Source organism: Mastigoproctus giganteus, chromosome 13 (assembly GCF_048544385.1).
Source record: "Mastigoproctus giganteus isolate SK-2022 chromosome 13, ASM4854438v1, whole genome shotgun sequence".
NCBI classification, from domain to species: domain Eukaryota; kingdom Metazoa; phylum Arthropoda; class Arachnida; order Uropygi; family Thelyphonidae; genus Mastigoproctus; species Mastigoproctus giganteus.
In genome coordinates this window covers 71,031,296-71,057,311 of record NC_143587.1, presented here as the reverse complement: position 1 = coordinate 71,057,311, position 26,016 = coordinate 71,031,296, and the positions used below count along the sequence as shown (strand labels likewise).

The 26,016-nt window shown below is 41.3% G+C and overlaps 1 protein-coding gene across 2 annotated transcripts in view; it reads left to right on the top strand.

Annotated features, from left to right (window-relative positions):
- LOC150076155 (uncharacterized) overlaps positions 1-24,731 on the top strand; it is a 40,941-nt gene extending 16,210 nt beyond the window's left edge. For both annotated transcript variants that reach the window (XM_090387631.1, XM_090387630.1), the window contains 3 exons: positions 15,752-15,796; positions 21,711-21,819; positions 24,574-24,731. In XM_090387631.1, coding sequence (XP_090243757.1) covers positions 15,752-15,796; positions 21,711-21,791 — 126 coding nt within the window. In that variant the 3' untranslated portion in view covers positions 21,792-21,819; positions 24,574-24,731. The remainder of the gene's footprint in view (positions 1-15,751; positions 15,797-21,710; positions 21,820-24,573) is intronic.
- The last annotated feature ends 1,285 nt before the right edge of the window (positions 24,732-26,016 follow it).

Sequence of the window (26,016 nt, the reverse complement as noted above, 5' to 3'; positions counted from 1 at the left end):
CAATCAAATTATGAGAAATACAAACAGCTGCCTGCCTGCAACCCAGTAACTGCATCCGAGAGCCAAATGAGTTGTTCTGCAATATATATTTTTGATCATTATAATTCATATTCGTTGTTAACGTATATATAGAATATGCTATGTATTTGTTTTTATATATTTGTCCCCTTTGAACTGAATTTATGCTCCTAGCCTAGTGCTGTGTGGGCTTGCTGTAGTTGCAATAAATGAATATTTATTTATTTATTAGACAAAATTTGTTCCGAAACGAAATCAGTCCAAATCATTCCTCCTTCAGATTCAGTCAGATTACGAGCTTCGTGCGAAAAAAAACTATTATTTTTGTGTCTCCCGGATAATTAAAATTCATCTGCCGTGCCGCGTGTCTTATGTCTGTTAATTGGGTGCGTTCTATGGTCGATTTGTCTGTTTTTCTGGACGAAAAACCCCAGTTTCTGGAGGGAAAACCTTGCTATCTCCGCAAAAGAACGACTAACTCAGCCACGGAGTGCAAAAAAGGCGATTAAAGTTCCTCGAATCATCGATGGGATTCGAACCGGGGTCCTTTCCACCCCGTGTGGGGAGGATAGTGACAATGCCATTGTGCTACACGAGCAGGCACGATCTTCGATTTTTTTTTTTTTTTTTTTTTGGTACTGAAGAACTGACAGGCACTACCTGTGCTTCTATGTATCCTGCCCCGGTCTGTGATATCACTTCGAGGTGCTCTATTTGCGCCCTTAGTAGAGACAGGGGTATTCAAAACGTTTTCTCTCATGACTTTATATTAGCAATTTAGGCTTTACGGCAGATAAAGGTGTTTGTCTCTAACGAACAACTTTATTGAAGTTGTTTGTCTTGGGCAAAAGACGAAGCTTAAGCAATTTTTGGAGCAAATATAATGCCTATCGTGATGGGTCTAACGCAATAATATGCTTTAAATCAGTCTATTCACATCATCCATTTATATTCCCCGGAACTCTGTATAACAATGACAGTTACACTGATGAGCCAAAACATTATGACCACCTACCTAATATGATTTTGGTCCCCCACAGGCAGCCAAAACAGCTCGTGCCCGGCGAGGCATGGCTACTTAAAGGTTTCTAAATGTGTCTTGTGGTATCTGGTACCAACACGTAACCAGCAGATCCTTTAACTCCTGTAAGGTCCGTGGTTGAGGAGCCGCAGATGGGTGTTGCCGTTCCAACACAAACCACAGATGCTCGATAGGATTGATGTCTGGGAATTTGTAGGGCAGAGCAATACCTGGAAGTCTTCCTCGTGTTCCGCGAACCACTCTCGGACAATCCGGGTGGTGTGGTATGGCGCATTATTCTGCTGAAAGATAGCACCGCCATGGGGGAAGACCGTTGCCATGAAAGGGTGGACCTGGTTAGCAACGGTATTTAGATTGTTTGTTTGCGTTTGGGTTGCCTGAGCGGAGCCTGGAGTCTCCCCCATTATCTGCTTCATATCTTCTTCTTTATAGGACTTCTTTCTTCGTTCTAATCGGCAACTTAGCGAGCGGAGGAAGAGACATGAGGTATCCGCCTCCCCACTTCCCACCCCTGCAACGAGAAGGCGTGCCGGGTTCTACTATCATCTGGCTGAGTGTCCCAGAGAGATCCAGGGACACTCAATTTAGGGGAAAGTAAAGAATTGTAGTAGAAAGGCGGAAAATCCATGGTAGGACCGCCCTAATATTGATCCCTAACAACGCCCAAATCGTTGAGTATATGGTTAGTAGTTTCAGGCTCGCCGCAGTGACATTTTGTACAAAGTGTGTTGAGGGTCAAACGGCACCAGGGATTTCTCCCACCTCCGCGAGTTTTCGCTGTATCGAGGGACAGTACTCTGTCAAGATAACAGATTTAAAAGTGTGTGGATCATGTGTTGTGTAATATGTTGTACCCCTTGCTCTTCTGGTCTATTGACCCTCGGGCCCCTGATGGGACCCAGCGTTGTCCGTACTATGCCATTGAGGAGGCTGGCCAGGTGTACCTTGTAATTTATTGTACTCTAGCAGGTCACGTCGCGTAATCACCTGGGATATCTGCGGCTGGGTCCTAAAAAATTGTTAATCTCGGTGGTATTATTGCAAGATCACTATTAAGAGACAGTATATGGGGTTTGTTCGCTGAAATGATTGGCGGTTGTACGCAAAGATTACAAGTTCTAGAGGCCTAACGGGGCGAGCAATAATTTTGGTGTTAATTCAAATTTGGATGTGTGGGGCTTTCGCGGTGTCAAGAGAAGGATAGGGAAACTGAAGGCTGGGGAAAGAAAGATTAGTAAGGGGCCAATAGGGTAGATGGTCCCTGCAATCAGTGGCGCATACCGATGCTCCACCAGAGGGAAAGAGGAGGTGGCAGGAGGGGGAGAAGACAGCGAGCCGTTCCCCCTCCCCCCGCCAAAGAATAGGAGTGAAAGCAGACTGGTCAGGTTTCCAGCCCAGATCGCCATATGGCTAGGTGGCAGCAATGTGCTGCAGTCTTGCAGCACTTTTGATTCTTGTTGTCTTGATCAAGTTGTCAAATGCCTGTGCTGGATGAGGTTGTCACAGTATGATTTTTTTTTTAGTTGATCACATCCAGATCACGTTCATGTGTTGAATGAGATATTGTCACGTCAGGTGGATACCTGTGGGTTGTCTTAGAGATTGTCACTTCAGGCAGACTCGATTGTGATGTTTAATTCCTTGGTTGTTTCACTCTGGTCATGTCCAGTTCATCATCTGGGTAGGTTTCCGTAGTTGTGTAGACTCTCTGCTGTTGTGCACGACATGGTTGTTTACTGCAGTGGCTGAAGCTGTGGGAGCGTCCTTCTTCTTGTGAAGAGGTCCTGGACCAGCTGCGCGAACGCCTTGTATCTGTCGACTTCAGTTATGGCGAGGTCTTCTTGATTACGAAGGTTAAGATGTGTTCTAGTTATGAACCTGCAGTAGAGGTCCTCATATAGTGGGCAACTGTACATTAGATGCTCCCACGTTCCACGTTCACCAAAGAGGCAAAACGGCGTATCACTCAGTCCAAATCCTTGTAGTTTGTCTCTAATGGCCCCGTGTTCCGTCAACAGGTAGGTGGTGTAGAGTCCTGGTGAGAGCCAAGGTGGATAATCCGGATATACCAGCCGTTTGTTGGGTAGAAATTTTCTAGTTATTGCACCTTTGCAGGAGGTCTCCCAGCGGGCCTGCCAAGTTTGTTGGAGGGCGGAGAGGCGGTTCCTTTCTACTTTGGAATCATTTAACATTTCTATGGTGTAGTTGAAGCATGTTGCCGTTCTGCTTTGGGTCATGCTGAACCATGTTCAGCTGGTAGCCCATGCTGAATAATCTCCAGGTCCAGAGGGAGGGATCTGGTTAGGGCCTGGAGTGCGTGGGTACTTATAGTGTTACATGTTCTCGAGATGGTCATGAGTATATGCCGCTGCCTAGCCTCCAGTTTTTTTCGGTCCACTGCAGTGGTCACCTTGCGATACCATATTCCAGCAGCATATGTAATCGCTGGCAGGAAAATAGCTTTATAATAGAGGCAGAGGATTTTTCCCCTCAAACCCCATTCCTTGCGTGTGATTCGCACTAAAAGCGCAGAATATCCTCTAATTTTCTCCCGTAAATGCACTGTATGTGGTGTAAAGCTCAGGTTCTTGCCTAGTACGACTCCAAGGTGCTTTAATTCGTTGGTAAGCTTAACTGTGTTACCTTGTATCTTGATTTTAGGGGGTCGTCTGGTATCTAGGATTACTTTTAATAATATAGATCTTGTGTTCGAGGAAGAGATCTTCAAGTTATTGCTATTAGCCCAGCCCTCTAGAGTTTCTATTGCTTTGTCTGTGTTTGCGGTGTTCTCCAGTTGCATCCTATTCTCCCCCCCCCCAAGAAACATCAGAACCAAATCATCTGCGTAGGCTAGGGGAACGACGTCGCCGTGTTCCAGGTTCAAAAAGCCTTCTAAAACCAGGTTCCATAGGAGCGGACCCAGGATTGAGCCATGTCGGCATCCTCTGAATACTTCTCTTGTTTCTGAAGAATACGGTGCTCTGACTGTAACGAACCTATTCAACAGGTAGGATTTTATCGTGTGATACAGATTTTACGGTAGGTTGGCTTCCGGAGTCGGACCAGGAGGCTTGGTCACCATAAAATGTCAAAAGCCCCGGCAAAGTTCATTGCTATGACCATAAAGTACACTGGGGTGCAAAATTTAAGGATCAGTCAGGTTTTCACCTGTAGCTTCTCATAGCAGTGGCCTGGTTTTCGGAAAAGCATAAAAAAGGTGCCTCGTGAGGTACAGAAATGATGAAGGAAACAACACCGACACAACAACGGAAACAAAACGATACAGAGGGACTTTATTCAAAAATGGCAACACTGGCTGCCATGATACAGATGCATCACTGCCAAAGATGGAACAAAGGGAACAGATGTTCCTCAGTAGAAAATATGGCCACCCTTAATGTCGATGCAGGCCTTGCCTGTCCATACTTAGAACAATGTTGATAAGTCCTTGCGGTAACATCGTCCATTCCTCTGTCAGCGCCATCTTCAGCTGGTGATCATTTTCTGGTGAGTGTGGACATGCCGCTAGGCATCTCCCCAGAGCGTCCCATATGTGTTCGATGGGATTTAGATCGAACCGAACGGGCAGTCCAATCCATACAAACAATGTCCTCACTTTCCAAAAACATATCACAGCTGCAGTGCGATGGGATGTGGCGTTATCGTCCATAAACACGAACTCGGGGCCAACGGCACCTCGGAACAGACGCACGTGGGGAAGGATTACCACAGTACAGTAGCATGCACCGGTTACAGTACCGCCTTCCAGTATCTGGAGTTATGTCCGTCCATCCAAGATAACGCCTCCAAAGATGAAAACACCTCGACCCCAATATCGATCCCTTTCAGTGATGTGTGCGGGGTAATACCGTGTGCCATCCTCTCGCTAGATTAGCTGATGTCCAGAATCGCTGCTGAGACTGAATCTACTCCCATCAGTAAAGAATACCTTAGTTTCATCATTAATATTTTCCAGGACATCCAGGGATGAGCATCCCTTCCTAAATCCATATTCTGTTTCTTAATAGTTGCTCAGGACTGATAAGAGTGCTATGGTCTGCACAACCCCGGAAGGTCCGTTTTCTGTTGGGACCTTTGGGGATAAGGCACAAGTTTGCAGTTTTCTAGGCCTGGAGCAACAGGCCTTCTTTGAGGCAGTGGTTGTGCAGGTTAAGAAGCACCGCTGGAATGGTTTCGACAGCTTTCTTGACAATCTCTGGCTCCAAAAGATCAAAGCCAGGTGACTTCTTGTTTCTAGTCCTCATGGCAGCTGTTCCCAATTCAAGTTTGGTGAAAGGTTCTTCTGTTGCAATCGTGCAGTAGGTTTCATTGTCCGCACAGGGAGTTATCTGCTCTGGGGCAATGGGGACAATATGGTCTTGAAACATCGTATCCATGATGTTAGTAATTGTTTCCTGCCAGGTTCGAGTGTCAGTACCCTACCGTGTCCTCGTCATTGGTATGGTGCCTCCCCTGGGGGGTTTGTTTGTGGTTACTCTGTATACCACACACCAGGGGTTATCATTCCCAGTGGTAGAAACAAGGTGTTCCCAACTGCCCATCTTACGTTGGCGCATGGTTGCACAGTTCTGTCTTAGTGCCTCCACTTCCGCTGCTGGCCGGGAACGCCTTGCCTTCTGGAAGAGTTTCCCTCTCCTGTGCACATCCTGCCTAAGGCTCTCTAGCTTTGAAGTCCACCAGGGTACAGCCCTGTGGTTGGGTTTTTCTTTTTAATAGAGGTGTTGGTGGCTTCAGTGATGATACGACCGACCGTCATCTGGTGCTGATCCGGTCTGAGTCTAATGATGTTCAGAGATTAGGCTGCTGTGGTCAGAGTGGCTTGGAAGAGTGGCCAATCCGCCGTCTCTATGACATATCTTGGCTGTACCTGCCTCACTGTTTGGGGTCGGCTAAGACAGAGTTGGAGCTCAAACATATTGGAGGTTATACTGTTTCGAACCTCTCCAAAGGTCCGAACAGCCTCATAGAAGCAAGTCAGCGACAAGAACACCTGCCACCAAATGCTGAGGGACATATGAAGATTAAAGTGAGGATTACCTCCAGGAAGATCAAAGCCGATATTCGAAGGCCACCAGAGATCCAACAAGGACATACAAAATTTGTACATCAAGACTTCTATGATGTGCGCTATTTTCTACCAAAACGCTAGAAGCCTGAGAAATAAGCTTCAGAGAATGGAAATTCTTCTCCTATCAAGGTTGTATGGCATGATTTGCATTACAGAGACTTTGCATTACAAATCCAGTAACTCCCCTAACTATGAAGCAATCCTCGTTACGTTAAGATACAACTTCGTGACGTTTGACCTCTGTGTGGTGTACATACCTCCAACGCCTTCCCCGCAAATCATCCTGGAAGTTTCCAACTGGATAATCAATCAGCTGCATCCCACAGCTTCTCATGTAGTTTGTGGTGATTTCAATTTACCTCCTCAGCTATCTAATATGAAAAAGGATCTTCTGGCACACTTGAGATGTGCTGATCTACAACTTATTAATGAAGCTCCAACCAGGGGGAATAACCTCTTAGATCTAGTTCTAGCCTCTATCCCTTGCACCCTTGATTACATTGCAGAAACGTCATTCGACTCTGATCATGTCCCAATACATGTGACTGTATATCTGCCAGCCCCCAAATTAGAAACCAGAAGGACAACAAAAAAGGTTGACATCACTAGCCCCAACTTACTTGACGTAGATAAGTGCATCAGAGCCGCCTCTCTCATTCCCTGGGTGGCCTTAGAGACTTGTGACCCAGAAATAGCTGTGAACATTCTCACAAACTGGATCAACACGGTTGCCAAATATGCCGCCTCTAAAAAAATCACAATCAGTCCATATACAAGACTTTGGTGGAATTCAGAACTCAAAATGAGTTTCCAGCTGAAGCAACAGCTCCATCGCACATGGAAACAGTCGCAAAATGTCAATGATCGCATCGTTTATTCTAGGGCACGGGCTCAATTTAATCGCATGAAATCTGAGGCAATCAAATTATACGTTAACCGAGATCTGGCTAAAGGAAAAATTCCATACAAGAAAGTGAACCATCATTTTCCTCTGCAACTTGATCCTGAATTGTGGCTCGATTTCGTCACAAGATTTAATCGTAATCCCATGCCAAACTCAGATCTGGCTCTACTAACAGAGCCCACCCAGCAAGAAGTGTTGAACACCATTCAGATCACAAAACAACAGCTGATCGTCGCCATCAATTCTCTACCTGCCTCGTCAACCACTGGTGATGATGGAGTTCCCCAATTCATGCTCAAATGCCTAAGTCCGTACATTATTCAGCCACTTTTAATTATCTTCAACCAGTTACTCTCGAACCAGATTTTCCCACAGCAATGGGAAAACTATCTTATCAAACCTTTAGCCAAAGTTCAGTCGCCATCGAAACCTAAACATTTTCGACCCATCTCCAACTCCTCCAGCCTGCTGAAGCTCCTGGAGAAGACCTTACTCCCGATCCTCACCAAGCAGATCATGCCCAGTAATCCAGCCCAAATTCACTATTCCCTTCCAAACAGATCAACGATCACAAATCTGCTAGCCACAACGAATACTATCTTGTCAGCATTCGAGAAAAGGCACGAACTAGCTGTTACTTACTTAGACATTGAGGTTGCATTTGATGCCGTCCAAGTAAACCAACTACTCACTCTCCTGGAATGCCACTTCCAGATCACAGGGAACATATTATGCTTTCTCTCCTCTCTTCTGAATAACAGAGTTATAAAGCTTCAGACAGGAGATCGCACCCTTACTAGATCCGTCACCGCAGGAGTCCCACAAGGAGGGGTCCTTTCCGGCCTTCTGTTCTCATCTATTATCTTCCCACTGGTTGCACATTCTCGATGTCTACTGAGCTATGCAGATGATATCAAGATACTTACTCCCATCATTCCTGGTCAAGACCTTGATCTGGTAAAAACGGAAATTAACAACACTCTCACTGCAGTCACATCTTACCTCTGCCAGTTCGGGCTCAAGATCAATCCTGCTAAGTCCGAATTCATGGTGTATTCATTGAAGCAACCTCCTTCTTCTCTCCAGCCTTCGGTCGGCAACACCCTCATCCCAATTGCATCCAGCCATCGTGATCTGGGCGTTGTATTCGACTCCAAACTTCGATTCAACGCCCACATAGACATGCTCCTCACACGTGCTTCAAGACTCCGGTGGATAGCAAAACAGCATCTCCTTCATATCAGAGATAAAAAGACAACCGTGAGGTACATAAGAGCAATCATCTTTCCACCTTTACTCTATGCTGCTGAAATTTGGGCGTCAGCGGCACCATCAATAAAGAAACCACTCTTTGCCACAGAATTCTGGCTCCTAAAGTGGGCCAACAGGAAGCACAACCTTCCAGTTCTGATTCATACCACGCAGCTCGCCAACTCTCTCGGGATTCCACGGCTTCCCACCTTAGTCGAAGACCAACGCCTCCTAGCAACAGTCAAGATGATAACAGGCATAATCGCAACACCTTCATTCTGGGATACCTGTGGCTGGAGGATCCCCCCTGCTGCCCTTAGGGCCAATCCCGAGCTCTACTCGCATTCAGCGCGACTCCATCTCTCGGACAGGTTCCTCCCTCAGCAGATGTTCAAGCAAACCCAGGCACTTGACGCCGACCTGAACAAATTCGCTGTTGACCGGACTTACAGGAAAAAAATTATGTCTAGTAGGACTAATAAGCATTGACATGTGTACCTTACATCTGTTCCTGTCTGATTGAGCTGGTGCTCTTATCTCGATGTTAAGTCAGCTCAATCAGACCTAACTCTCGTAAGGAGTTCTCTCCTTTGTATAAAATATGTTTTCTTTTGTAAAATTAACTGTTTTTGTAAATTAATTGTTCTATTTTCCCGGAAGTTTCGGGAGGTTGTAAAAATGTAAACCCCTGGCTTTTTGGCCGTGAAGGGCATTAAAGATTATCTCTCTCTCTCTCTCTCTCTCTCTCTCTCTCTCACTTGGCCCTCCCCTAATGAAGAGGACTTCGCCTTCTCTCAACCTGCTTGTTTCTCTGGCATTTTTGCCTCAAGAGAGCGGAGTTCTGAAGGCGGTGTAGGCATTCTCTTCAACACAGAAATTCACACTGATTAGTTCAGCCACTTTCAAGACATAACCGTTTCAGGCTGCAAGAGTCTCACTCAGTGTCCAAGACAACAGATTTGATGTGTGCACAGTCTATATCCCCCCACTCTTAGTTAAGAACACTATACAAGAATGCTCTAACTGGATCATTAATCAATGCCACCCCAAAGCAACCTTACTTGTGTATGGAGATTTCAATATTAGCTCAGACCAACACAGTCTTTGCAGATTGTTATCCTCTAATCAGTCTGCAGTAGCACTGACCCTCCAGAACTTTGCCCTACTAGAGGCACTAACCTGTTAGACCTAACCTTTGCAACAGCACCCTCAAATTAGACAGCCGGCCTGAAACAGCCTTCATGTCAGACCACTTACCAGTAGCCCTCTGTCTCCTAATTGCATCCAAGTCACCATGGCAACATGAGATACCAGTTAGGAAAACTGTGATTAGTCCTTCACTCCTCGATCCACAGAAATGCTGCTTTGCTGCATCCATCTTTCCTTGCGATGCCCTAAACCAATGTCATCCATAGCTCGGGCTGCACTTTCTTACCTGCTGGCTGAATTCCATTGCTCTATCTGCAGCGTCAAATACAGTGTCAATTTCTCGCCTGAGCAAAGCGTGGTAGAACCAACAGCTCAGCCCCGAATTTCAGAATTAGTAAAGGCTTCATGCAAAATGGAAAGCCACATCAGACCCAATAGATAGGATAGCATACTCACGAACCCGTGCTCGGTTTAACAGAAATAAATCTAAAGCCAGGAAAGCCTACATTGGAAAAAAAACTTTGATAGGGAAGACACCGTTTAAGGCAGGACATGATGATTTCTCTCATCAAATTAATCCGATCGAATGGTTTGACTACATTACAAGATTTGTGATATTATAATATTTGTATTATTATAAATGTTGGTGGGATACTATTGATGGCTTATCCAAGCCATCAATAGTATTCCACCAACGTCATGTGCTGGATTTGATGGATCCCACAATTTATCCTTGAGAGCATAAGTGTTTTCATCACAGATGCGCTTCTAGGAATCTTAAATGAAATTCTCACAACTCAAAGTTTCCCAATATTCTGGAACCAATATATAGTTCGGATAATTCCAAAAACACGTGAAGCTACTTCAGTATCAGAGTTCAGGCCAATTATGAAAGCGTCATGCATCCTCAAAATTATGGAGAAGTGCCCTTTTCCCATCTTAACGAACCAGGTTCTCCCACTATGCACTGAAACGCTGGTCCACCATCACCAACCTGCTGGTAACCAACATCACCAACCTGCTGGCAACCACTAACACCATTCTGGAGGCTCTACAAGACAGGGAGCTCTATAAGACAGATGGCAATTGTATATACAGCCTGCCTTCGACTGCATTGACGTCAAGCTCCTCCTTCAGCTATGTGAGGAGGGATACCAGATTAAAGGAAATATCCCTGAATTCTTAAAGTCACTTCTTTGAAGTCCACCAGGGTACAGCCCTGTGGTTGGGTTTTTCTTTTTAATAGAGGTGTTGGTGGCTTCAGTGATGAGACGACCGACCGTCATCTGGTGCTGATCTGGGCTGAGTCTAACAAAGACTCTAACGGGCTGAGTCTAAACTTCTTACAACCAGGGTTCTGGTTGTAAGAAGTTTCTTTACCTGATGGTGAATAAAAAATCCTTCAGTAGGAAAGTCAGTATAGGTATTCCCCAGGGAGGAGATTTCTTTCTGGGCTCCTCTTTACTGCTGCCATCCACCCATTCCTGTGTCAGGAAATGGATTTTTCGCAGCTACTCAGATGATTTCAAACTCCTCTATCGGATCCATGTGAACTGACCAACCCGAGACTGCTTCCTGCACTATCAACAACAGCCTAAACACTCCAGTTACATACTTAGCACAGTTCTCTCTCCAGATTAACCCAAATAAATTTGCACAAATGGTGTTCTCACTCAAATCACACCCAACTCACCTAAACCTGAAAATCCATGGAACTCCATCCTTCCAATAACGAAGCACAGAGATCTCGGGTTCATCTTTGACCCTAAGCTCAGCTTTTAACACCATGTCGCAGATATTCACAACAATGTCTGCCGATCCAGATGGCTTGCCAAACAACACTTCCTTCATGTCACAGAGTCTCAGTACACCCTTCAATATATTTATCGGTTTCTTCAGCCAGTGATTACCTACGGATCTGAAATCTGGACGTTGGCAGCAAAAATCACGCTAAAAACCATCTCATCTGATGAGTACTGCCTTCTTCGGTGGGTGTTTTCAAGCACATTCTTCCACTCCTCACACATACTTCAGAAAAAACCAAACTCCTAAACTACAGAAAAGTCTCAGAACGGATCTTCACCCTCCACTTACTCGTCACCATTAAAATGATAGCGGGTGAAATCAATGCGCCAAGTTTTTGGCAGATTTGTAATTGGAGAATTCCGCCGAAACCCCCAAGGGCTCTCCCTTCTTTACAGTCCGTGGCTTGAGGCTCAGGAAGGGTGACAGATTCTTGCCAGTGGAGATGCTCCAAAACGTCCAAGATATGGATGCTGACTACTAGAAATTCATTGAGGACAAAGCCTACAGAAGATGAATCATCAAGAAGCAGCACGCCTCCGTAGCCAGGTGGGCAGGAGTAGCCGTGCGTAGCACACGCGACCACCAAATACGGAGGAAAGTAAGGGAATGACCACCGCATATCCCCGGAGCTATATGGCCTTAGTTGTCAATGTTTCTAAAAATCAAAATGATTTTTAGAAATTTTCTATATTTTCTATAAGCGAGGGATATATTTTCTATCCCTGGCTTATTCCTCTTTCATCCCTGGGTATTTCTTTCCCCCTTTTACCTTGGAACCACAAAGGCTGTTGTTATTTCTTTATTCCTTTAAACAGGGGGGTCCTCACTTCGCTTCCAAGGCCCACATGCTACCTGCTGCATAATATATTATTTCCATTAATTTTATCCTGTTTGTTCATCAGAAGATCCAAGTACTGAGGACTTTATTTTATTATTTTTGTCTTTATTCTAGCTTCCCTAGCTTGGATAGTTCGTACTACTAATTATAGCTCTGAGGTGTCATTCTATTAAGACGAAACAAGGGGTATTAACATAACAAGGATTTATTTACCATTTGTACAACAATTATTTACACATTCTAAATTATTCATGATTATCATAATCTTACAACACAGTAATTATTATTATACATGAAATGGTGTCCTCCCTTAATCACCCTTCTTAAACAATTCATAAACTTCCACTATGTTTTCAATACAAAATCTTAAATATTCTATCTTATACACCTTTATATGGTTATATATATCCTTTCCAACATAAACTGAATAATTCCAATAATTTTTCACTCTCTCTTACATACTCTGTGGAGAAAATTTCTACTGAATACAATTCACTCCGTTAATAGCAATTAGACAATTCAGGAAATCAATTCTTACTTTTAACACGTTTCTTTAAGGTTCTTATCAATATCTCTAATCACAGATGAGTAACGTTCACTCACTCTCTTTCTCTCTCTCTATTTCTATTATATCTTATTCCTATCCTTACAATATAATAGTCGTCACATTACAATACTTCTCAAACTGTCCTCTCCAATTTTCTCCCATGGATTTCTTTACAACACCGTTCTCGTTAGTAAAATTCACTAAACTGACTTACTTGGTATCTTTTTTCTACCACCTTGGTGAGTTTCCGATCCTTCAGGTCTTCCTCCGATTTCTTCCGTGATCTGCTAGGCTTACGGCTCTTTTCTGCCTCCACGTCGATCTTCCCACACTTAGGACTTTCTCCAGGTCATTCTGCCTTTCGCTATTACCTTTATCCACTAAACTATCATGATCGGACTTTCCGTACGCGTTTCCCGCACTCCCGAAATATCCTTCCGCCACTCTCATGCGCCTCTCCCCGGGATTCTCCTCCGGATCCTTTCCTTTCAGGTTTTCGGACTCTGACTCTTGGGCTTCATCTCCTCTCTGCATCACCTTTTTGTTTCCATTCTCTCCCTTATTTTTCGTCCAATCATTTGGTAGTCCTCCATCACTCTCTTCTTTTTCATTCGCTCATTTCTTATTCCTTTGTTTTAACCAGATTCTGGTAGGTCAAACTGCCTTCTTTGTAATGAGAGCATCCGGGCGCTACATCATCACTAGAATTTATCTGGGATGCCCGCTACCACTTACCTATTCTGTCACGCTTCCTTTCAAGTTACCGCCCTTGAAATTATTGAGTGCCTTCCATGTCGGCCTGTTTGTACTTTGTATACCGCTCGAACACGGTGCGCTTGCTGATCTGGAGTCTTCTTTTTCTGATGGAGTCCGAAACCGTTCTAGGGTGTGGGCGTTCTTTTGTCCCCTGCTGCCGTGAGTTGGCCACAGCCCCTTTTCTATCAACAAGAACCGCATCAAAACTGGGCTACCCATTGTATTACAGTTCGGTCAGCGCCCCTCCTGCTGCTACGCTAATCCAGTCCCTTTTGAATGTACACAGCGCGAGCAAATCTGCTGAGTGCTTGTCTGTTTTAAACATTAGATATTTTTCAAAAAATGGTAAATTTTAAAATCCTAATATATATGCGAGAATAGTTCTTACACCTTATCACGAAAATCCATTACCTCCCCAAAGGATTTGTACATCAGTTTATTGATGTGGAAGATGAGTACCGAGTGCTTTCCCAGTACGCACGGAACCTCTTCACAAGGAGAAAGGTGTTAATTGTCTTTAAAAGGGAGAAGAAGAGGCTTTGGAAGGAATTTACTGTTGTCTGGGAAAAAAGATGGGATGAGAGCGAATTTGGGCTTGTAACAAGAAAGTATATTGCGCAAGTGGAATTCTCAAACCCCTGGAGTTATTTCATGGTTTAGACCTTCTATGACAACTTCTTATCTGCTAACAGAGCATGGGTCCCTCCGGACTAAGTTATTTGAGCGTGGTCTGGAGCCTGATCCGTTCTGCACATGTGGGGAATATGAAACGTGAATTCATGTACTTCTGAACTGTCAATTGTACTCTCAAATTAGAACGGATTTCATGTATGCGGTTCCAAACTTATTGGAGAACAATGTAAATATCTTACTTGAAGATGATAATAACTTTACTGCTCTGCAAACCTTCTCAAGATCAGTTTTCATATTGAGGACTCAGCTAATAACTTCAGCCTCTTCTGGGAATTGACTTCACAAATGACCAAAAGAGAAAAGGTATAAGTATAAACAGAAGATTTTAAGTTAATTGTTATTGTGTTGACTTATATGGATTGCTATTGTGTTGATTTATTTAATGTTGCATTGATTTATGTTAATTTATTTAATGTTGCATTGATTTATGTTGATTTATTTAATGTTGCATTGATTTATGTTAATTAATGTTGTTGCATTTATTTGTGTTAATTAATGTTGTTGCATTGATTTGTGTTAATTAATGTTGCATTCATTTGGGTCAATTGTTATTGTAGAGATGTATGTTATATATTGTTTTCTTGGTTCTCAGTAATACAGTGACTCAGAGCATATTTTAAAAAAATGTATTGTATATATCTGTTTAATATAATAATTAGTGGACGTAACTGAGGATAATTTGTGGAGCGGCCTGTGGCTTTTCAGCACCACTTTCAGCAGGGTTTAATGTACTGTGAGTTGTGACACAATACACCCATCACTAGCATTCCATTTACCGGCGAGTTGCGCCACAATCGCCCTTCTGTTGCCACGTACCATCCAGAAGAGCCTTCGCTCACTTCGAGCATCGATGAGTCATGGTCGTCCAACACCTCGCCGGCGATTCGTGGGTTTTCCCTTCTCGGACCACTTTCGGTAGGTACTAACCACGGCTGACCGTGAGCATCCCACCAGCCTTGCCGTGTCGGATATGCTCTGAACTCCGTGGGTGAGTTAGTCAGTCTCAGGCAATGATAAAAAGGTTTTTTACTTCAGTAAAGGGGTTTTTTCGTTCAGCAAACAGGAAAATCGACCAGAGAACACACGCACTTTACAGACGAAATAAATATGGGTAGATGTAATCATTTAGAGAGGACCCTAATATAATAATTGGGTATTGCTCTGACCCAATCGTCTGGCGATTACAATTTTGCCTTTGTCAAATTCGCTTAATCCTCTACCTTTCCAATCTGAAAAACAAGAGTAACACTGATTAACGGAGCTCAGTATCACGTGTTTTTATACCGTGTCCCGACCGGCGCACACGCTGTGGTTCATCTGCAGTTGCTTCGATTTGCATAACGGCTCACTGGTCATAATGTTTTGGCTCGTTGGTGTATATTCTTGGATTCGTGTGTTTGCTTCGAAAATCCTGTCACTAAGCTTTTAATCATCACTACCCAACTATATTTACTAGCAAGCTTAGCTTACTCTTAACACTTTAAATTGATCTTAACTCTTTAATATTCTTAAAATGTCAATACTATGCGATTTGCTCAACTTGTTCAATGATCATCTAACTTCTCTAGTTTGACTTTATCCAGTGAAACCTTCACATAGGAGAATGGACTTAACAATTTATGGCCGCGTTACTCATTATTCTGCTTTAATCCTTTCAGAAACCTGCAGGTCAATCAGGAGGCATACCGCAAAAGATTGTAACTGTAAGTAGATGCATGTTTTGGTGAATCTGTTCTTAGATGACAATTTTCTAATTTGTTCGCAACAGGCATTTAATCGGATTTAAACGTGTTACAATGCTCTCGCGCGAGATTAGCAAACACTGCATTTCAGAAATATTTACAGCAGGAACTCTCAGGAACTGCTGTGGCACATGCATTAATTTTAACGTGACATCCAAATAGGTTAAGCGAGGAACAACTGAAGCGGATATGACGACATATCCTCTTCATTTTCAAAAAACTGTACTTCGTAAAATAATAAGAGACGTTTACCTCAATGTAATACGTAGAACACTTCCGTATGATACTCTCCAGCAATTAAAACGAAAAATTAACACAAATCTTACGTTACCGTAAAACATAAAAAATATAATTAAAACTCAATTGAACACAATTACAAATCAAATGAGACTCAATTTAAGATCAATCTAACGTAAATAAAAATTAAATTAATGAAACGAAATTTAAGGGAAAAAAATTCCAAAAAAAACGATTTTCCTTCCTTAAGCTGACAGTGCTTTTCGATTGCATGTCGTGATAACAGGAACGAAAACTACCGAACAGGGGTGAGCATAACACTTAAATAGGGATTATTTGTTTTCGCGCATGCGCGTAAAAGCCAACGAACCGGAGATTAGAAATGGCCGGCGAACATTAACAGAATTCTCATGTAATTTAATCTCGACAGTTTCTGCAATTAATAATCTGGTATAATTACGTTGGACACTGAGTATTTTGGCCTCGTTAAATAAAAAAGTATGTTTTTCGTTGACGGCATGGAAGGCTAATTTTGACGCTGCTGAACGAGAAGCACGAACTGAGACCGCATGTTGATTTACACAAAAATTCAGAGGAAACGCGTAGAACCTTGGTATGACGAGTTGCAGTCCCCTCAAGATATGTTGTATACCAGGTCATTTATTTGTGTTGCGAACGAGGAAAGGACTGAGCGAATTTTCAGTATAGTGTGTAGTTTCCGTTTGGCCTGGCCACAATTTTAAATTCGGTATCTTTAAAGAATCTGTTAAGCTGTTTGTGCCACTGTTCAACATATGGGACTAAAATAAAGTATTGTTTAATATTACGATTGATGATGGTTGGTGAGTATTTTTTATCCTATCCCTAGCTTGTACCCTAATTCAGTAGATTGTGGCAAGGGGATAACCCCTGTTTAAGAATCTGCTGGTTAGTATTTGTACTTCTGAGCACAAAGCAGATTCCATCGTTGAATATTTATAGGCATTTATAAATTGATTAAAGATAATCGATCTTTTGTAGGAGAACGGGTGATAGCCGTTATAGCCGTTATAGCCGTTATAATGCAGAAGCATTTCGGTGTTTGTAGGTTTTCGATAGATGCTAAATTGGATTTTATTCGAGTCTCGAGTAAGCGTGAAATTTAAAAAATTTAATGACTTTGTATCCGTACCCTCCCTTTCCAATGTAAATTTCAGTCTAGAATGAATCTTATTTAACGAATGTAAAATGTCTTGGATAGTACTACTATCGGTAATAACTAGAACATCGTCTAAATACCTCCCATAGTATGTGATACAGAGTCGAAAAAGCGTCAAATATATATGTTCAATCGTTGAGAGATATATACCTCCGATATTAAGCCGCTCAAGCTCAATGCCATCGGCAACCCAAAAATTTGTTTGTACTCCTTGTCTCGAAAGGTGATGTAGTTAGCCTCAACTAACAGTTTAATTAAGCGAAAAATTTCTTTACTAGGAAGCTTCGTATGATTAATCTGTATCGAGATATTATTTAACATATCCCAAAGAATATCTAATGTGTATTCAACGTTTACATTCGTATATAATGAGGTAACATCTAGTGAGAATAAATTATCATTAGCGCCAAGTCTACAGTCCTTAAGATTATTAAATAGTGTACCGTAGTTCTTAATCCCAAATTGTATAACCTGCCTAAAGGGTTTTATAATGTTACATACATGTTCTGGCCTTCAATTCCTTTAGGCGCCTCCGTAGCCAGGTGGGAAGGAGCACCAGTGCGTAGCACATGCTTCTTGATTAGACCGGGGTTCGAGCCCGTCACCACCAAATACGGAGGATGCGGAAAGGTCAGGGAATGACCACCGCATATCCCGGAGCAATATGGCCTTAGTTGCTAATGCTCCTAAAAAACCAAATAACAACAACAACAATTCCTTTAACTGAGCCATAGTAATGTAATCGTTTTTTCGATAGGTGGTTAACGTTTTATTGTATTGATTGACCAAATTGTTAAACAGTGCCGGATCTACTTCAAGGTAAGTGCAGGAATCTGAAACAACCGAATCTAACTTATTAATATAATAGTGTTTATCGAGTATTACAACTGCCTTGAAATCGAAGTGTCACCAAAGATAAGCATAGGAGCAGAAGAATCCTTTTTGCGAGATATAAGACAAGAGTGAGTTTTAGAAATTACTGTAGTCGTTTTTTCGATACGTGATTAAGGTTTTATTGTATTGATTAACCAAACTGGTAAACTGTGCCGGGTCTACATCAAGATAAGTTAAGGAATCTGAAACAACCGAATCTTGAGAATTACCTGGAGATCGGCATTTAAGGAATTGGTAGCAGATTTTCGAGAAGTTGAAGCTGATTGAGCAGGGCAAGGTTTCTCAAAATGGAAAGTTGAATGCAATGTGCTATCATCGGCAAAACTATGGATAGGATGTCCAGTCAATGGAAGAAGATCATTAATATACAAGAGCAAAAGAGTGGGGGAAAGAACTGAACTTTCGGGGACACCAGCATTAGTGGAGAAGTTAGAAGACAGAGAGCCATCTACCATTACTCTCAGTTAGCGATCAGAGAGAAAACTGGATAACCAATTACAAAAAACAGTTGGCAAACCATAAGATGGAAGCTTGTTTAGAAGACCTTTATGCCAAACACGATCGAAAGCCTTTTGGATGTCAAGAGCAACTGCTTCTGTTTCACCAAAGTTTTCCCTTGAATTAGTCCATAAATGGGTAATATAAGCGAGAATATCACCGGTGGATCTCAACATTGATGGAATCTATACTGCCGATCGTTCATCAGACGAAACGTTTCTAGGTAGTTGAAGAGTTGGTGGTTAATCGATTTGTCCATTACGTTAGAAAGAGTATAAGTAATTTCAATGGTATGATGATTGGATGGGAGGGATTTGTCACCATTTTTAGGAATTGGCTGGATATGAGCAAATTTCCAAGCAGAAGGAAAAACAACTTTGGAATAAAAAGTGAAAAATGGCGGCAAAGAACAGCAGTAAGTTCAAGAGCACAGGTATTGAGAACAAGTGGAGAAATATCATCGGAACCTCGAGCTTTCTTGGAATCAAGATTCGTCAAAATCCTTCTGATATCCTTTTGACGGAAGACCACAGGAGGTGTTGAATGGAGCGTGTTGAGAATGGTGGGAGCTGTTATACCAAGATCATTAACACATGATTTGGACGTAAAATGGGATGCTAGCAGGTCAGCTTTATCCTTGTCTGAAGTGATAACAGAACCATCTGGTTTGGACAGAGGTGGGAGCAAAGATGGGCAAAAGTTGCTGCCAACAGCTTTGGCAAGAGACCAGAATGCTCGGCTATTATTAGGGCAAGAAGAAAGTTTTCTAATCTTATACTGTTCAAACTTGAGTCTGGGCTGATTAATAACTGCTTTACAATTGTTTTGAGCTTTGGTGTAGGCAGAAAATGAAACTGAAGAATTGGAAACAAGCCAATTACGATATGCAACATTCTTCTCTTGAACAGCCTTAGCACATTTATTAGAAAACCAAGGTTTAAAAAAAGGATGAGATTTTAAATTGGAGTGTGGGACAATGGATTCCATTCCTGAAAGAATAATTTCACTGACAGGATCTGAGCAAACATTGAAATCAGAAGTTTCGAAAACAGTAATCCAACAAAGGAAAAGAAAAAAAGAAATCTCGCAGGTCATCCCATTTTGCATTCTAGTAATGTCAAACAACACGAGGTTGGGAATAACAATGAGATAGATAAAGGCTCCATTGGAGAAGAGACAATCACCATGTGGTGATCTGACGTGCCTAAAGGATCTCTTACTTCGACTGTGTACTTAGAACGGTTGTACTTGATTTTAACTTGTGTTGATTTTTATCCTTTTTCTCTTAACAGTTTAACCTTTTGTGTTTTTGTAGTGAACCCTGTAAATCTTGTGCTAAAAAAATCTTTTTCTTTGCTACTAGAGAAATAGCTTTTTAAATTTTACAATTAATCAATAGCTTTAAAATCTTAAACAGCTTTGGAAAATTACTTTTTATAATGTAAAATCATTATATTTCAATATAGAGAAAAAAATTTTCATTTTCAGCTTCCAAAAGGACCGACAGATGGAGTCTCAATTCATAGCCTAACTTATTGGTAAAAATAAATTTACACATTAAACAATATAAAACACAAAAAAAAATCTTTAGTTTTCAGGTTTTCAATGGTAAAGTGGACTAATAACAGCACAGTACAGGGTGATTCGCTACCAGTGCGACAAATTTGCAGGAGATGTAGGAGGCACAAATACGAATCTGAATCACATAGCACTGCAGGGTTCGAAATGACTTCGTCATGCGGTAGAGGATGTTGAACGGGAGATCGCGTGAACAGCGATCCTGCTGGAAGGCAGCGTTTCCAAACCAGTTCCCAAGGCAGTAGGATAGACGAGTGTTCAAACGTTGAACTGGCCGACATGCACCTCGCGTATGGAGCTGCGGACTGTAACGGGCGCACTGCTCTGCACTTGTACCAGGAATGTTTCCCGCACAGGCGTTCTCCTCATCATACGATTTTCGCATGTGTACACAGAAGGTTACGTGAGACTGGTTGTTTCAGGAGAGGTACCATGAATCGAGAGCGAATGACGAGGACGCCAGACAATGAAGAGAATGTCCTACGTCTTGCCGAAGGCAATCCGACTACGAGTACTCGAGCGATAGGCCAACGATTGGGTATTTCCCAATCCACTGTATGGAGGATACTGTCAACAAACCAAATGAGTTCATACCATCTGCAACGCGTCCAATCATTGGAGCCTGTGGATTATCCACTCCGGAGGACTTTTGCTACTTGGTTTCTTCAACAGAAACGGTTCGCAAATGCTGACTTCCAGCGGGATTACTGTTCATGCGGTCTCCCGTTCGACATCCTCTACCGCATGACGAAGGCATTTCGGACCCTGCAATGATTTATGTGATTCCGATTCGTCTTTGTGCCCCCTACACCTCCTGCAAGTATGTCGCACTGGTAATGAATCACCCTGTATATATTTCCAATAGAATCAACACAAAAAATAAAAAAAAAATTGTTATTACCTTCCAAAAAAACGTTCGGCACTACTTCTGTGAAGCAAAGCCTCCCCCGGGCCACAATTTATTGCAGAATACAGATCTCTTGATGGCACACTCGCACACTGACCTATATCAGCCACATTGCACTCATACACTCAACTTAAATAGTAACCAAGTGGATAAGTGCCAGACTGCCCCCACGGAAGACATCGATTTGAACCTCAGCAGAAAATTAATATTAAGAAAAGGAAGGCGGTGGCGCCATCTAGTGAGCAGAATAATAACTAAAATAATTTTCCCCCTGCATTCAACAACCAATCACAGAGCCAGCCGCAACCAATCATAGAGAGGAGCAAGGACAGCACAACAGCCAATCAGCAGGCAGCTACAATGAAGCCACACTCACCTATTTTGCATATTTCAGACACCAATCTTAACTACTGACATTCATAATCAGATTTAAGCTGACAACCATTTTATACTCAAAAAGTTGGATAATCATCACTGTTTCTACTGAGAATTTCTAACTGAGTACACGCCCTAGTAAGTTTTAATATTACCTCTTATTCATTACTAATTTATCTAATTTCTAGGAATGTTGGCTGATGTTTGGAGAAATTATAATTCAACCTCCGCCGGTTAATATTATAATCCCTGGGCCTATCATCGGCTAGGCATCAGTATGCTTGATAAATATTTCAAGTAAGTAGCAATTTGTGTATTTATTTTAGAATATTCTAGCCAACAAAATGATACTATTTTTTTTCATAAGTTTTACACTGAGTGGACAGAAATCATGGCATACCTATCTACTAACGGGTAGGCCCACCCTTCGCCCTGATAAGGGCAGTCACACGGCGATGCAATGAGTCCACTAATTCGGGAAAGCATTCCACAAGTATTTCCACCCATGTTTGCTGCACCGCTATCCACCGTCTCATTCCTCGGTAGAGAATCCAAAGCTCGAATGGACCTTTCTACAGCATCCCAAATATCTTCCACAGGGTTCATGTCTGTGAATGGGGAGGCCATTCCATGGTGGTAAAATCTGCAGAATGCTCTTCGAACCATGTTCTAGTCACCACTGCTCTGGGTGGAGGCGACTTTTCCTGCTCAAAGAGTCCATTGCCCTGTGTGTGTACGATGACATGAAGAGATGCAGATGGTCTGCTAGGATGAACACATAACCTGGACTATTCAGAGAGGTGACTAGATGCACCAGAGATCCAAACGTTTGTCAGCTGAACACACCCCAGACCATTACTGACCGTCGTCCACCTGCCTGAACAATTCCTTGTTGACATGACGGGTTCATATAACCTGGTTGTTTGGTTAAGACTATTTCAATACAAAACACATCAGTGTATATGCTTACACTCATTAGTATATTTATAATTTAAACCCTAGATATTTTACACATACAGTTAAAGTAATACAGAGCACTCGTGTACAAAAGATATGTGCAATTTAAAAATATTGTGCGGATGATTTCCTTTGGTAAGCTTTGTCTTGAATGTCGCACTAAAATATCCAGTAGGAATCTTTGAACATACGGTCATTACAGAAACGTTCGTAGCGATTTCTATTGACTTATTCCTCATATCCTCTTGCAAGATCATCAATATTTCATTGACTTCTGGGTCACCACGATGATCCACAGAAGAGTGCTGCATTTAATGATTCATTCGCACAATTGCTTTCTGATCCAAGTTTTTTTTTTTTTTTTTTTTAATGTCTAAATCAGAATCTAAATAAATTAATTTTCAAAGGCGTGCACCCCAATTCAATTTTCTGAATTACATCTTTATATGTGGGACACCTCAGGTTATTAAAAGTATTCTCACAACTATTTGAAAGACTGCCATGCTTTCACTAGAAACAAGGTTAGGCATTTTTCAAAGATTCCAACCTGCAGAAAATATCTAATTTGTGGTCCCTCAAAGATTTCTTCTTTCACTTTCGTGGTACTCTTCTTTAGATATTTCGCACTTAAATAACACATATATTCTCTTAAATCCATCTTACCAAAAACGTTTAAAAATTCTCCATTAGACAGGTTTAATATCGTAAAAAAATCATTTACAAGAAATTATGCATTGGGTCTCTAATGGAACATACTACACCTTTCTTGTTCCTGGCTCGTATATGATAATTTGAGGCCATCTGCGTCTGATAAATAGTGTGTGGTAAAAATGCTGTCCCATAGGCATTGGAAACAACAGTATTTTGCATATCCTCTTGCATGATCATTAATATGCCATTGACTTCTGGATCACCAAAGATGTTCCATAGATGACTGCTGCATTGAATTTCTACTATGGCTATACATACTATGGCTACCTGGCTTCATTAAGGCGGATCGATTCCTCAGACTAGGAGGCCAATTTCCTACAAATTAATCTTCAGAACTGCAACATGTAATATTGACTTGGATTTCTGATCAAAACCAACCGATAGCCGACCGACACACTAAAATTCGGAGCATATCTTCTTTCCGTAACCCACACTTTCCATCCAAACACTTTGCTTCTTGCCACTCTTGCCGCCCTCTCTCACTTTGTCCTCTCCACAACCTCCAAAACTCCACTTATACATAGCAATACATTTAATTCAATTTTTTTCTATTTTCTTAAATTTATTTAAAAATTTTCTTTAACGCGCCGAAACCGTGTGCGTATTGTCCCCACTCCACAAAAGGAACCACTCATGAAATAGTGTAGGGTCGTTCAGGTGGTGACTGCCTCGTTTTCTACAATGATCACATCAACTCTATTTTCAGTCTATTTCCGTCTCTGCATTTTCCTGGTTCCAAGTTTCGTTAGGCATTTCAGCACGAGTTTGGGTCGCATCAGGTGATGGTCGCCTACCTTCAGCCCTACCGTATTTACTATTTGCTTCAGCTTAAGGCATTTCTACCCATTTCGTTTCAACAACTGAATGTACTGAAGAAAATATTTTTTCTTCTCATGTGGATTTGCTTCCATTGCCCAGTATAACCCCCGACCTGTTACATTTGTTATTTCTAATTCAATAATATTAAAAATTCCCAATTTCTAAATGTTTCTCTAAATAGTTTCTTTCGTATAATAATAATACATAACCTAAATTATATGTACCTTTTTATGCACGACTATGTAATTCATCTGACACGTAACATCATTATCATATATATATATATATATATATATATATATACTTTTACTAAATATATATATATATATATATATATATATATATATATATATTTAGTAAACGTGTACCCTTACAGAACTTTTTTATCCTTTAAATGTTTTAAATTCACTCGATAACTGCGAATTCCATTTTTGTATAAAGAAAACTCTTACCTTCATGTTTTTTGTTCAAAGTGATCTACAAAAATTTTTATTCTCCTGAACTAAAATATTTTTATTTACGCTGGAATTCTTTGTATTAACCCATGAAATATATCTGTTTCAGATGCGATACCAACCTTTGGAAAACTGGTGGATATTCACTGATTCCTAAACACCGAATTCTGAATCCTGACAAATTTATTTAGCTCTCAGTATTATGAAAATCTCAATGAATGTACTGGATAAATAAATTGAATTAAAACTTATTCAATGTTTCTTAGCAATGCAAGAAAATTTGTAGGATATAAATTTGCCCTCTGCACATATCAGTACACAGGGGAGAATTAAAAGAAAAAACATGCTCCAAGTTGTTTATTATTGCCTTTTCTATATTTTAACAGAGATAAAAAAGAACCTTCCATTTTTCTTCTACTCTTTGTATTTTTTGTATCGTCACACCGTTCACATATCCATGTGCTTCTTGTCGGCATGCTTCTCCTATTATTCAACCGAGTACTAATTCCCATAAACTGTATCTCATTACCCTTCCTTAAATTGTACAAACATCCTCTGTATAAAATATATAATCTAGGGGTAATATTCCTGCTATTGGCGCCACAGTAGCCAGGAACAGCAGTGCGTAGCACACGCTTCTTGATTAGACCGGGGTTCGAACCCGTGACCACCAAATACGGAGGATGCGGTAAGGTCAGGGAATGACCATCGCATATCCCCGGAGCAATATGGCCTTAGTTGCTAATGCTCCTGAAAACCAAAAAATAACAACAGCTCCTGCTATTATATGTAGATACAGTTCTATATACTCTGCTTATTCTTGAAAGCATGGCACGCTGAATCGAATATAATTCGTTCTTAACCTTGTTTAATACTGTAGTACATATTATTAAAAAAAAAAAGATTATACTATGTTGTATTAGTAGAATTGCTAACTATTTTTCATATTGCTACAAATTGTCCGACTCCTTATTATTTCTAGGAGCTAAAAATATCAACGTCCCTGTTACAAAAGGTAATCAAGCGCTTGATCTTGTTTATTCTAATCTTCAACTTCAAGTAAAACGTAGCAGCAACATTACATTTAGATCTGACCACAAAAGTAGACAACTGCAAACAGCAATTTGCTGTGGGAATCCTCGCTCCACTCTGGAAATCACCAGAAGAATATCATCAATTAAATTCCTTCAGAAAGAACAGTTTTTATAACTCTTGAAATATTACTCGTGGGAGTCTCTCAAAAATATACCTATTCAGGACGCCACGTTTCTACTAATAAAATGGTTGAATCAATTAAGAACAGAGTCGGCATCCAAACTCGTAAGGCTTTCTTTTCTATCCAAAACCTGGTTCAAATCCCATCTAAAATCATACTTTAAAAGGAAACAAAAATGCCACAGGCAGTGGAAGAAGTACTGCACTTCATCAACAAACATAAAGTATAAAAAGAGCAGAGCATTGTTTCAGTTCAAAAAAATTCAGGCGTACAAAAATTCAAGCATAAGCATAATATAAGGGCACTTTCTTCAAAAACAAGAGCTACCTTGCAGCA